This window comes from Cucurbita maxima, unplaced genomic scaffold (genome assembly GCF_002738345.1).
Source record: "Cucurbita maxima cultivar Rimu unplaced genomic scaffold, Cmax_1.0 Cma_Scf00019, whole genome shotgun sequence".
NCBI classification, from domain to species: Eukaryota; Viridiplantae; Streptophyta; class Magnoliopsida; order Cucurbitales; family Cucurbitaceae; genus Cucurbita; species Cucurbita maxima.
The window spans coordinates 613,527-627,898 of NW_019272035.1; the positions used below are offsets into that span (position 1 = coordinate 613,527).

General features: G+C 34.8%; 3 protein-coding genes across 3 annotated transcripts; 2 read left to right on the top strand and 1 right to left on the bottom strand.

Annotated features, from left to right (window-relative positions):
* The first annotated feature begins 308 nt into the window (after nt 1-308).
* Nucleotides 309-1,421, top strand: LOC111493758 (EG45-like domain containing protein 2). Its single transcript, XM_023143597.1, has 3 exons — nt 309-593; nt 694-1,000; nt 1,282-1,421. The coding sequence occupies exons 1-3, from the start codon at nt 449-451 to the stop codon at nt 1,286-1,288; spliced, it is 459 nt and encodes a 152-aa protein (XP_022999365.1). The 5' UTR covers nt 309-448; the 3' UTR covers nt 1,289-1,421.
* A 699-nt stretch (nt 1,422-2,120) lies between these two features.
* On the bottom strand, nt 2,121-6,020 carry LOC111493883. The gene is made up of 5 exons (XM_023143788.1): nt 5,862-6,020; nt 5,689-5,765; nt 5,502-5,592; nt 3,023-3,095; nt 2,121-2,613 (listed from the first exon to the last, which is right to left on the bottom strand). Exons 1-4 carry the CDS (start codon nt 5,888-5,890, stop codon nt 3,065-3,067), a joined length of 228 nt encoding a protein of 75 aa, XP_022999556.1. The 5' UTR covers nt 5,891-6,020; the 3' UTR covers nt 2,121-2,613; nt 3,023-3,064.
* LOC111493481 lies at nt 2,280-2,636 on the top strand. Its single transcript, XM_023143187.1, has one exon. The coding sequence runs from the start codon at nt 2,280-2,282 to the stop codon at nt 2,634-2,636; it is 357 nt and encodes a 118-aa protein (XP_022998955.1).
* Nucleotides 6,021-14,372: the final 8,352 nt, after the last annotated feature.

A 14,372-nucleotide genomic window follows, 5' to 3' on the forward strand; every position in this document is an offset into this window, starting at 1 on the left:
TGGTATGGATTGCGGCCTCCCATCCAACTGCATGAAGATGATTGAATTTATTTTGCCTTTGACTTTTTGGTTGCCTAAATACTTATCTCTATGCAATAAATGTACATTTCTTTACCAAACTATTCAATTATTTTTAATAATTGTATTAGGTATTTGTTTAAACAAGAGTGAAATTCTTATTTGTCAATTTGTTTATAATTTTTTTTTAAAGAATATTTACAAAAAAAAAAGAAAAAAGAAAAAAGAAAAAAATGTCCCCACTTGCTATGTCATGGAACCTTCCATTTATTTTCCAAAAAGAAAAAAAAAAAAAAAATTATCATTCAATCACACCACAACAAAACCCAATTCCAGATCTCGAAAACCTGTTTGACTTTCAAATCCCCAATTTTTAAAAATTGGATTCCACTGAAAACCAATCTTTCAATCCCTTATTCTCCTGGAAAACATGTTCATATCAAGACCTCAAAACAATCCCCTCCAATGGCGGCGCCTCTGGTTCTTCCTCTTCCTCTTCCTCTTCCTCTCCCACCTTCTCCATTTCTCCCATGCCGATCTCGGCACCGCTTCCAGATACCCCCCGCCCTATTCCCGTAAGAACCCCCCGCTTCGATTTCCAACACCAAGTTCCGGTTTTGAAATTTCGGGATTCTGACTTTTGTTTGTTTGTTTGTTTGTTTCCGTTTGTTGCAGCGACGGAGTGTTTTGGTGGGGATTTGACTCAGTTCCCGACCAGCAACCTCTTCGCGGCTGCCGGAGACGGAGTTTGGGAGAACGGAGCAGCATGTGGGAGACAGTATTTTGTTAGGTGTTTCAGTGCGTCAGAGCCGGAAGCCTGTGTGCCTGATCAGACTATACAGATTACGATCGTCGATTACGCTCCGTCGATCGTTTCAGTTCCGACGGCGACCGGAACTACGATGATTCTGTCGACGACGGCGTATAATTCCATTGTTAATACCTCCGCTACTGTCAATTTCGTGACCGTTGAATTTCTGCAGTAATTTTCTCCACTCTGTTCTGCTTTTTAATGGATAAAAATTGCAATTTCTTTTTTTAAAATGTTTGATAATTTTTTTACTTGAGTTGACTTATAATTACAGTGTCTCAAAAATAATTTTGAAAACCCCCTTTTATTTACTTAATAATTTTCTTTTATATAAAATTATTATCCAAAAATTTAAGTTTTTTTTAAAAAAAATAAAATTTAAATATTTAAAAAGTTATTTCAAACATTGGTTGCTTGTCATTGTTGTAATATTTATGTGGTTGTTGATGCAGGGTATGATGGGTAAAGGTTTGGAGAGACTGGGATTGCTACCAAATTGTGAGTGATATTAATGCAAATTCTTGTATTTTAAATTGTAATATCCATGCTCCAACAATAATATCAATAATAATATTCTTTTCGTATTATTGCATTTACATTTCTAGTTAGTAACAAAAATCACCCTAACCCATTTTCTATTTGCATGAAGGAATTGATTTTCGGGTTGAGTTGGTGCAAAAAAGATAATTCACGAGACCGGTTTCATTCACTTTCGTCTTATATTTAGGTTGAGGTAGATTGGGCACCGTACAATTAGACCAAATAAAAACAATCAATTAGAACTGGTTTCAAGAATGGTTGGTTTAGTGCCATCTCGAAATAGGTCAATATACTCAACTAAAAAGTCTAATGTTCATAAGTTGAAAAATAAATATGATAGTTTAAACGTATTTTTTAAACAAAATACTAATCGTTCTCATCCAAAACTAAGACATTTCTTAAACTTCTTTTTATAAAAAATTTAAATGTATTATTTAGAAATATTTTTATTAATGTAGCAAGTCAATAGTCATATTCGATATATATTCAACTTGGTCGGGAAGAGCATATTGTTATGAGAATCTCTTTTTATGTTAGCAAGAGGGAGTAGACTTTCCTATGGTAGTCCCGCTACAGCCTCTAACCATCAATCCCGTCATCTTTCTCTGGCTAAGCTAGTCATGTTATTAGCTTCACCTAAGAACATTTAGAGAAAGGATAAGAAGACACCCGTCATTCAGCTCAACCCCTAAAGAGAATAGACATCTATACCAACTACCACGAACAACCATATTTAGAAACAACTCGAAAATCCGGCCAACTAAAAATGTTATATATATGGAAAAATGTTGAAATAGGTATTTTTGTGCAATAGAAATTAACTATTATTATGATATCTTTTTTTGGGTATAATTACAAATTTAAAAAGCCAACCAATTCATCGCTTCATTTTCACAAGCTCCCCAAAAAAATGACCACCAATCTACTCGTCTTCCGCCCCATCGGAATCCGACCCTCTGCCAGCGCCGGCACCGGTCACCGGAAACCAGATCCCCAACGCCATTACAGGCCCTGGTGGAAACCTTGCCCGCCGAACAAAATCACCGAGGGCGCGCAGCCAGATCCTAATTCGGATTCGAATTCGAATTTGGCAGAGAAGGCAGCAGGGAGCCGATTCTCTCCCGGTTGCTTAACGGCAGAGAAAGCGAGGCAACTCCGAATTATGACATCGAAAACTGATTGTTTTCAGGACGGAATGTACCATTCGGGCGTCGCATCTCGGCTGGCTTCCGATTTCTCAAACACTAAGAATGATACCGGAAAATAGATTAAGAGGAACGGGCAGAAGAATGTGAGATTCCGGTGGCGGTGATTCATCGGGTACCCATCTTATAATAACATGTAATTAGTAAAAATGGAATCTGATGAACATATCCATAGTATTATCCATTTACTAAGGCCTTTGTTAAGTAAATACAATTATTTACTTTTTTTTTTATTGAAATATTAGTCGGTTCGCCTAAATTGGGTTCGAGTAACTCTTATTAAATAACGAATCCGATCATAAAATATTAAATTTTGCCATTCAAATTTAATACAATTATACTCTAAAACTTAAATTCATTGTTCCAGTAATAATAATAAAGAAAAAAAAAGCAAAGACATTAAAAAAATTATGAGAATTATTGGATAAGGAAAAGAAAAAAAACTCACGGCATCATCATGATCTGATCATGTGGAGGTGGGAAATTGAGTTCACTTGCTCTCAGCATCATAGATATCACTTCTGAATATAACCCATCAAGGAACACAACACAATTATGAAATAAAACAAACAAAAATGATGTTTATACTCAACAATACAATGGTGGAAGGAACCGAACCGAACCGAACCGAAAATCTGACTGGACCTTGGTCAGTACGGTTCTCAGTTTTGATCAAACAAAACCGACCTTTCTTTCTCAAATTCAACCCTTCTCCTTCCTCTCGAGTTTTTCCTTTGTCTCACTTAGTACTCACAGTCACTGTTAACTACATACTGTCATGATCATACTTGTCCAAGGCGTGTTGCCTAAGGTTGCACGACGGTTGTCCTGGTCATGCTTGTATAGGACGTGTTGTCCATGGCTGCATGCTTGTTCCAAACCCCTTTTACTTGCTTCCATGTTGATAGGGCTTTACTATATGAGGATGTATGACCGGTTACCAAAATCATGTTTACACATGACAAGATTAAAATGACCCAAAATGTACTATAAGAGATTTGACTAGTTGTCACTTTCCTACTCAGGTTATATGCTATCAAAGTCGACATTGTTCCCTACTCACTTTTAGCTTATAACATTGTGTACAACGTATGACCTTGCTCACGTTTTCCAAAATATTTCTCTCAAACATGACTCGAGACTCAAGCATACGCCAATATTGTCCGCGAAGTCTGAATTTCACACGGTTGACTTGTTCATTGAATTAGAACAAGTGTTACACAATCACTCTCCTGTTACCACAAAACTGCGATTGTGACACATAACTCCTATGCCGTCAACTCTCAGTCTCCATGATGTAGCTAAAATCGACATCAACCTTATTTTCATCTTGATCTCTCTAACGACAATCGTCTCTTTTCAGTGAAAACGAACTAGGTGGGGACGGGTCGATTTTGTATGAAACCCGACCTGAGCCAACCCATTATACAAACCCTTTTAACTTTTGGAATAGGAAAAAGTGAGTTTCATATTCTCATACCTTCAGCTAATTGAGCTACTCTCATTAAAGGGATATTTGGGTTAAGAGGCCAAACCTCCCATGGTTGGTGCGTTGTTCTATAACTCATTCATCTGCTTAATTCAGATTGCATAACCTTAATAGCAGAACCGCGCAGCTTGTTCTTTAACTTGCATTCAGGATGTTACCCTGACAATAAGCAACGGCCATTGATGTAATAGCTAGTCCCTTTCGCACTTCCCCTCTCAAGGTCCTTAAAATGCGTATGCTAAGGAGAGGTTCCACACTCTTATAACAAATGTTTCGTTCCCCTCTCCAACCGATGTGGGATCTCACAATCCACCCTCCTACAGGACCCAACGTCCTCACTGGCACTCATTCCTCTCTCTAATCGACGTGGGATCTCACAATCCACCCTCCTTTGAGGCTCAGTGACTTTGCTGGTACAACGCCCAGTGACTGACTCTGATACCATTTGTAACAATCCAAGCCCACCGCTATCAGATATTGTCCTATTTGGGCTTTCCCTCTCAGAGTTTCCCTCAAGATTTTTAAAACGCGTCTGCTAGGGAGAGATTTCCACACCCATATAAAAATATTTCGTTTCCCTCTCCAACTGAGGTGTGATCTCACCATTGAAATCACTAGCTTCTCTTAAGACCTATGAACACACCTCAGGAGCCATCAAAGCCTTCATCCCTGGACAATCCTTTGTACACTAGATCAACAACATTCAGAAACCCAACAAATTTCTCTCATGAAGTCACAAAGAAAAACTCCATAATTAAACACTAACCTCCCTTTATATATATCCACGAATGTCTGAGCCAAATTGTACACACCTCTACTATACTTACAAGACAACTATTTGTGTCAGGAACCACGAATCTCTACAATAGTATGATGTTGTCCACTTTGAATATAAGCTCTCATGATTTTACTTTTGGTTTCCCCAAAAGGTCGGGACTCCTCTCTCAACAATCCTCCCCTAAAAAAAATACACCATAGAGCCTCCCCTAAGGCTTATGGAGCTCACGAACAGCCTCTCCCCTCAATCAAGGTTCAACTCTTTCTCTGGAGCCCTCGAACAAAGTACACCCTTTGTTCAACACCTTTGAGGCTCACAACTTCTTTGTTCAACATTTGAGAATTCTATTGACATTACTCAGTTAAAAGCATAGTTCTGATACCATGGTAGGAACTAGATGTATTCCAATTTATAAACCCATGATCCACCCTTTAATTAGCCGATTCCACATCTTACACGTCTACTAAAATACTATTCTAGAGAACATAAATGGTGGGGAAACCATAACAATTCTCGAACAAGAAGACACACTTTTAAGAAACAGCGGATGCAGATCATCAACAAATGAACAGAGAAACATAGAAATCCCAAGATTCAAGAATTGACATTCAATATGATATGATCAACGATTAAAGTAGATACAAGAGTTTAAAAGGATACACCAGGTAAAAGCCATGGGCAAAAGCACCAGCCAACACCGCCGTGAACAGCCGATCCCTCACAACAGGGTTCTTCCGCAGCGCAATTCTGACTGAAAAGAACAAATAGAATCACGTTCGAACAAAACCCAGATGGAAAATCATTACAAAATCTGGAAAAAATGAAAACCCCAGAGGATTAAACTTACTGAGAGGAAGAACAGGGGCATAAACCAGAGGAACCAAGAACTTGATTGGAGCTGATCGCTTCTTCGGAACACCCTCCCTTTTCAACACCAAAGAAACAGATGGGAGATTCAGAAAATCAACGCTAATGGGAATTAAAACGAATCGAACACAGAAGAATTGCTCGAGGACTGACCGAGAATTGGAATCGAAGGGCGCGGCCATGGCGGAGGCGGAACCGGCGGCTGTCAATTTGATGGCGGGCGGCGGCTATTAGAAAATTAACTTCACCCTCAGCACACTGGAATAGAAACTGGTAATTAGTTTCCTTTCATCGACGATCCACACGGTTTTCTCCTTTTTTCTTTTTTCTTTTTTAAATTAAAAATCAAAATTTTAAAACTGTGAACATATTAAAGTTTAAAACTTTTTTAGCCTAGACTTGAATTACGAGTATTTGAACTTAGCGTTCCAAAAAAATCATATTATTCATGGTGGTGACATACAATTTTGGAAATTGTAATCATCGATATGTTCCATTTTACAGAGTAAATTACAATTAAAGTGTTTCTAGTTAGTAATCATCTATCAACAATATATGTGATGTACAAGTAAATGAGAGGTATATAAATAAATCAAGACAATATGTGAATGAGAGCAATTCCAATAATAGGATGACTAAAAAAAACTTCAAAAATTGAAAGTCAGATTCCTAAACCAACAAGGTGCATTTTCTTTATCAGTGGCTTAATGATAGGAACTCTATGATTAAGCGTGCTTTGTGTCACAATTGCACTCTTGCTGCATGGGATAGCGATTGTGCGGTACTTCTTCTAACCTAGTGAACAAGTCAGCTGTGAGAAATTCGAATTTAGCAGACAACGTCGGTTCAAAACTTGAAAGAACGTTTGAAAGTCGTTATATGGCTATAAGCAAAAATAGAACATTACAGCTTAAATATCATATAACTTGAGTAGAAAAAATTGATAACTAGTCGCATTTTCCTATGTTACATTTTAGGACATTCTAGCCCTAACGGGTGTAGACATGATTTTGGTGACCAGTCATAAATCATGTAAAACGGGTTTGGAACGGGCATGCAACCATGGACAATATATCCTAAACAAGCATTATTAAAACATCCAACATACGTTCATAGACAAACGTCTTGAACAAACATGGTCGAAACACTTTACTCCACTTACTCTTGGGTTTACCCTCCAAATCCCCTAACCAATACCTCCCCCACACTCTCGTTATCATCATCCTTAGCCCATCAAAGCCCCATTCTTTCTCTTTTCTTGCAATTATAGGACTTGTCCTTGTCGGTGTCGGCTTCAACCCACATCCCAAAGCTTCTAGCTTTTTTGTTATGCCCACTACATTGTCGGACAAGGCTTTGATTTATCCTAAAAAGATCTATGCACCCAAATCCTAAACTTTTAAATAATAATGGATCCAAATAGGGTTAGATCGTTTGGTAATAAAAACTTTATTACAAGCACGGTTTATAATAGAATTATTCAAAATGAGTGAAACCTAACACGATTCTTGAGCTATAACATGTTTACCATATGTGGGATGGATCAAAAAAGGACGGTGCCCAAAAACCTAGAGGGTGGAGATGTCAGCTCATTACCCTAACAAAAGTTAAAGGTCCCAAAGTGAAAGAGAGAGTAAATAAAATGGAAGCTTTTTGAGGGCAAAATGAGTGGTTTTCAGTGTAGTGGCATTGGACAATCTTTGGGGTATGCCCTAAAAATGATGTCCATGGTCCTTCAAATGGGTCTAATTTGTTTTACGACATGAACCTGTTACCTATTTTTTGTTTCTTAAAAGTAAAGATTATCTCCACAAATCAACATGAGTTCTTCCAATATATTTTGTCCTCACTCGAATCCTAGAAAAATTCCTAGAAAGTCACCCAATATAAAATTTCTCTAAGTAAAGAAAAATGCATTTTATTAATATAGGTAGTGACTTTCAATTCTTTTATGTTGTCTTAGTCATCCTATTTTTAGGATTACTCTCATTTAGACGTGATCTTGGTTCATTCATATACTCTTCCTTTACTCCTTTACTCGGTCATCACACTTATAGTTTGAAATTGGTAAAGCTTCGGTAACAGCTCAAGCCCACCGCTAGCAGATGTTGTCTTCTTTGTACTTTCCCTTTCGGGCTTTCCCTCAAAGTTTTTAAAACATGTCTGCTCGGGAGAGGTTTCACCTTGAAAAATAATGTTTCGTTCTCCTCTCCAATTGATGTGGGATCTCACAGCTTCTCTCCATAAAAATCATCGAAGTTTGGAAACAATTTAGTAGAGCCCATATTGGTTTGTGTTACGTATTTTCATAGGCCATGTTGAGCCCTTTTTTGCTGGAAGATTGGGACTTAAGGAAAACAGGCCATCATGGGTATTTTCATACAAAACCCACAAAATTTTATGAGGGAAATCATATTTTAAAAGTTAAAAAGTAGAGGAGAAGTTAATGGGTAGGGTAAGGAAACATGATGATAAGAGAAAGAACAATTGAATGAAGGTTGTAATATCATGTTGTGGAAGGAGATAGCATGTGGGAAGTCATAATCTAGAGGATATCAAGCACTTGTCACTCTCCATACCTTATATCAATTATTGCTGATGCTAACTTAGGGCGGCCTTTCTCTCGTTACTCTGAGTTCATAGTTCCATTTCCCATCAAAACGAGATATTTAGCTCACAAGTCTAGAAAATTTGAGGTCGTATACCTTGAAATTGAACAGTTTTTATATATGGATAGGTACGTATGTTTCTTTTCCATGAAGATTGAGAGACGTTGTTTCTCGTAAGGACCTATCTTAAATGAGATAGTGGAGATCGGGTGGAGACCATGATAGAGAATACGATCCCCTCCCTAACCCTTTTTCTTACGTATTGTTTTAGGCACAAAATAAAAAACTCGGACTAAACTTTGTAATTTAAACCATGATTAGGTTAGTAACTACAAATTATATGTCAAATTTTGTTATATTTGATGAAGATTTGAGGGAGTGGTGAAAAAGGGGAGAGCTTTCTTTTTGTCTGCTTAGGCCAAACATTAAAGAGGATAATGTTTGAAGGAAGTGTTGAGCTTTTGTGTGTCCCTCCAATGATTTGGTTGGTCACTCCTATGTTTCTTTACCTTTTTTTTTGGTCTGTCTTTTTATTTATTTATTATTATTATTATTAACATATTCACGGAGTGGATAAGACACTAAATATACGGTTGGTCCAAATAAGACATTTTCTTGTAATGCGAGACAGTTCTTTCAGCATGTTTTGTTCTCACTCACAAGAGTAAGATTACTCCAAGATAAGTACGTTTAATCTTGAAGTTCTTAGAGTTAAAACACCAAGTTAGATTGAGTGCATTGGTCGGTAATTTAAATGCTTACTTAAAAAATATCACGATTTTCCAAGGTCGGTAAGCCTAACAAAGGATTAGGGTTGTTTCATTTGTGTAAGACTCAGAGCTATCAAATCAAGATAAACTGAGCGCGTTGGTCGCATATGACAGGTGAAGTTTCCTTCTTACCTTGTGTGCTTCATACATTCAGTGTTTCGTTTTTCTCACGTGATAGGGTGCCCTAAAGCCAAGTGCTTACTTCAGTAATGATCCTGACCGTTAGACCATCTCCTTTACAATTCACCTGTTATATCAACGTTTAATTCATGAACTTATAGAAATATCGATAAAAATTTAGACCTAAGAACGTATCCGTTATAGTAATCGAGAGGTAAAAAAGTAAAAAAAAAAAAAAGAAAGAAAAGAAAAGAAAAGAAAAGAGAAAAGGGCATGATGGTGGCAGTGAAACCTCATTAGAAAAGATGGGTTTTAACTGAAAAAGTGAAAAAAGGCATAAAAAGTACAGATTCTTCGCTTTCCTCATCATATTCTCTCTTTATATTTATATAACTTTTCTGCCAATTCTCAGAGGTTGTTATCTTTGTACTCAAAAATCTCACCTGATTCCTTCTCCTTTTTAGATTCTTTCCTTTTTTTTTTTTTTTTCAAAAAATAAAATTAATAATTTTACAAGAAAAAAAAAGGTAAAATTTTTGTTTTATGCTCTCGTTTTTTCTAGTATAACAGAGATAATGATTCGTTTCTTATGTCGATGTCGAATTCACGAACATATCACAACAAATTTCAAATCTTGTATTGAATCTTTGTCACATATACCTTACTTGTCTTTACCTTTCTTAAAAGGGTTTGGATGCATATCTATTACCTTTCGTGCAAAATCCCGAACCCTTCTGAGAGGTTTATAATGTGACTCTCACAATCCACCTCTTTCGAGCCCAGCGTCCTTACTGGCACATAGTCCGGTGTCTGACTCTAATACCATTTGTAACGGTCTAAGCTCACTGCAAGTAAATATTGTCTTCTTTCGAGTTTTCACTCAAGGCTTTAAATGGATCTGATTGGAGAAGATTTTCACACCTTTATAAACCGTGTTTTCTTTTCTTCAATTAATGTGGACTCTCACGGAGAAGAGGGTCGTTGATGAAAAATGGATGGTGGAGATTTGTTGGGGGAATTTTTGTGGTTGATTCAAAGATTTGACAATTGGCTGCAAACATTAAAAAAGACAGTGTTTGCAGGTGTGAAGTAGTTGTCACAGACATGGGAAAAAATTCCAAAAATAAAACAAAAATATTCCATTGGGAAATTCTCAATGTTATGGTGTGGTGATTGATGTAACCATACAATGAGAAAAGATGATGGATTTTTGTGGCAGAATGAGTGAAAGTGGAGTTCAATTAGCTTACTCTACCTTCAACATCATATGTTTCTATCAAAAGTTGTTCAAATTAATTTTCAAATCTATTGCCCTACATTGTGTACCTTTTTTCTTAGGTTTCTCGATCAAAACCTTAAAACGTTCAAGTAAAGTGTTTTCGCTGTTGGTGTTCTTTTCAATCTCTAGACACTCTCCTCTTTCTGTTGATCATATGTGCTGTGAGATTCTACATCAGTTGGAGATGAAAACGAAGCATTTCTTGTAAGAGTGTAGAAATCTTCCCTAAGAGACGTGTTTTAAAATCATGAGTCTGACGATGATATGTAATGGGTCAAAACGGACAATATTTACTTGCGGTGGACTGAATTGTTACAAATGGTATCAAAGTCAGTCATCGGGCGGTATGGCAACAAGGACGTTGAGATCACAAGGAGTGTGGATAGTGAGATCCCACATTAGTTGGAGAAGATAACGAAACATTTCTTATAAGGGTATAGAAACATTTCCCTTGTAGACGCGTTTTAAAACAGTGAGACTGATGGTGATACGTAATGAGCTAAAGCGGACAGAAGAGTTGCTTAGTAGCACAAAGAAAAAAAAAACATGATGAAAATAGATTCATATTAATCTGTAGAGAGACCCGAGCTAATTAGACCTAAAAAATGAATATTTTTTACAACTATAAAGGCTCACGAGAATGAAAATATGCTATAATACATTGCTCAAAATAAGGATAACCCTTATTTATTTATATATCTTGCCATCAAATTGTTGCATATAACATTGAAAATAATAGTTGGCCCTAGTTCAACCCTATAATCATATATATATATATATATATATATATATACACACACTAGGCACATGCACTTGTCTTTTTCCCCTTACAAATTATGTACATTTGTAATTTGTGCCTCCACATTTTAGGGTTTGTGTTTTCTTTTAAGTATGGCATACATTTTTTTGACCACACATCCTCACGATTTTAAAATGTGTCTGTTAGAGAGAGGTTTTCACACTGTTATAAAAAATGTTTTGTTCTTCGATGTGGGATATCGCAATCTGCTCCCTTGGGGCCAAGTGTTCTCGCTAGAACACTGTCATGTATCTAGCACTGATACCATTTGTAACAACTCGAGCCTATTGCTGATAAATCTTGTGCACTTTGGTTCGTAACGTATCGTTGTCAGCCTCACAATTTTAATATGCATTTGCTAAGAAGAGGTTTCTACACCCTTATAATAAATGATTCGTTTCCCTCTCCAACCATTATAGGATCTCATAGGTAAACTCGACAACACAAGCCTATTTAAAATCTCGAGCTTAATTTTGATTGAAACTCAAGGATTCGATTCGATTATAAGCTAGAACAAAATGTTTCGAAAGTATATGAACGTTAAAACAAAGTAAGGAGTAGCACAAATATAGAGATCGGGAAATTCAAAGCATTTGTTATATGGGATTTGTGAAAAGTGAGAAAGGTAAGAAATTGGGCACACACAACTATGGGTAATATGTTTAATTTACTATAGGAGGCACATTAGGGGCATAAGGTCCCAAGATGTCTTGGGATTATTAGGACAAGATTAGGGATAGATGCCTTTGTGTGGGGTACCCCAATGTTGGGTCAACTACATAGCCTATTTCCCCACCTAAGCCATACAAACAAACCCTAAGACTAGACAGCCTTGTTCCCATGTGCTCAAATTTTAAGAGCAACATTCCAAAACGACAACCTCCTTTGTGCCTCTCTTTCTCTCTCCCTCTCTTAAAAACATCTTTTTTTTTTTAGCTAAGTTTTTATATAAACACTACTCGGTTTCGAACAATAAGAAGTATCTCTAAGCTTTATTGTTAAAAAATTGCAATATCACCCTTGATCTTTCATAAACGTTTCAAAATTACTCTTAGAGTATAAAGGGTAGTGACCCTAGTGTTAGATGATGGGGTAGTGACCAAAGTCAAATATTGGAACCCGAACAATGTCATATCATTCCAGATCACTACTATACTCGTTTTAGATCTCAATTTTCATCCAACATTCTAACAGATTATTACTTTAATGATAGTTTTGAAACATTTATAAAAGGTCGATTTCATTAACCGAAAAGCTTTACACTTTGATCTATGCAATGACGTGAATAATTTGATTCATAATATGTCCGAAATGTATGCATTTAATATTAAATTACTTGAATTTATATAGAAAAAAAAATGGGGTTTTGAAAATCAATGAGATAATCATTCCTAGATAGAACATGAAAGAAATTATGTGGGAAAGTTGGAATTTATTTCTTCTCAATCATTCCCCAAAGAAACATATAAATATAATCACAACCGAGATTCTTATTTTTCATAATAATTTAAACTATATAAAAGAGAATATACACTACGAAAATTTGAGTTGTCAATCTAGGGTTTATGTCTTAATCGGTTAAAACGGTTTTTTCTTAATCCATGATTACAAAGTACCAGCTCGATTTCATCTATATTCTCAAATCATATTCTAATGAATCCCGAGAGAAAGAGTTAGAGCTTGCTGCACCCGATTCTTCCTTCTAGATTCCATCTATATTCTACCTCCAATCAAAATGATTTGAAATCTTCGAATCTTAATCAGGTGTGTCCATAGAAGAGGAAATCACAATGCTAAAGGAAAAAGTTGGAGCTCGATGCACCTAAACTCTGAATCATCATCTTATCCTCGACTTACAAGACTTATAAGTTAATAGTTAATACAAAATTCTATTTTTATGAAAACAAAAAAAATAAATATTAAAGTCAAACATTTTAATATATATCCCTAATTTAAGAAATTATTTACTATATATATATATATAATATGTTAATTAAATAAATATACACATATTAACTGTTAATTGATCATGCCCAACAATTGCTTCCCCTAATTAATTTCAATAAAGTCAATTGAAATAAAATAATTAATAATTAAGGTCCAAAAAAATGGTTAATTATTATTAATTAATTAATTAATTAAAAACAGCATGAAGAAGATCCTAATTAGGTATGTGAATCAAAATAAACAACTCATGCTGATCTGTCATCTCCTAATCATTCCTTGAAGAACACCTCAAAAATAAAATTAAAAATAAATAAATAATCCTTGAGAAATTAATTTCAAAATGCCCACAAAAAACAGAAAAATTAAAATTTGGATCCCTTTCTTTCTCTTATATTTATTTTTCTCTTTGGGAAACTGAAATAATTAATTGCATTTATTCCACAATAAAATACCATAATACAAAATGGGGCACGTTTTTTAATTAGAATGTCCTACCTTAATATAATATATTTTAATTAACTAATAAATATATTTAGAGATAAATATTTGTATATATTTAATTATCTTGGCTATTAATTATTTTGTACGTTTGACCTGAGTTGGATCCACATCAAGAGAGAATATATTTATTATGGGGTGACAAAAAAATTAATTACTAAATATTATATTATTAGTTATTTAAATTAAAATTAAAATTAGAAATTTGTGTGTTTATATATATTATATAAAAAGGAAAATTTTGTCTTTAATATGATATTATATGAAGGTTCTATTTCCCACCATTTAAATTTTATATTTCAACTATAATTTTTTCCCCATTTTTAATTTAACAAAAGAAAAGTAATATATTGTATTTAAAGATTTAAAAAATATAAATAAAAGTCTTTTTTAAATTACCAAACAATTAAACATAAAATTGTAGGTATTAAAAATAAAAATTAATATTGTGATATTAAAAAATAAAAAAGAAAATAAGAAAATAATTTAAGTTATAATTCAATCCAATAAATAATTTCTAATTTATAATTTAATCCAAAAAAAAAAAAAATACTATACACAATATCTTACCATCTACAATTTAATATATATATATATATATATATATATATATATATATATATATATATATATATATATATA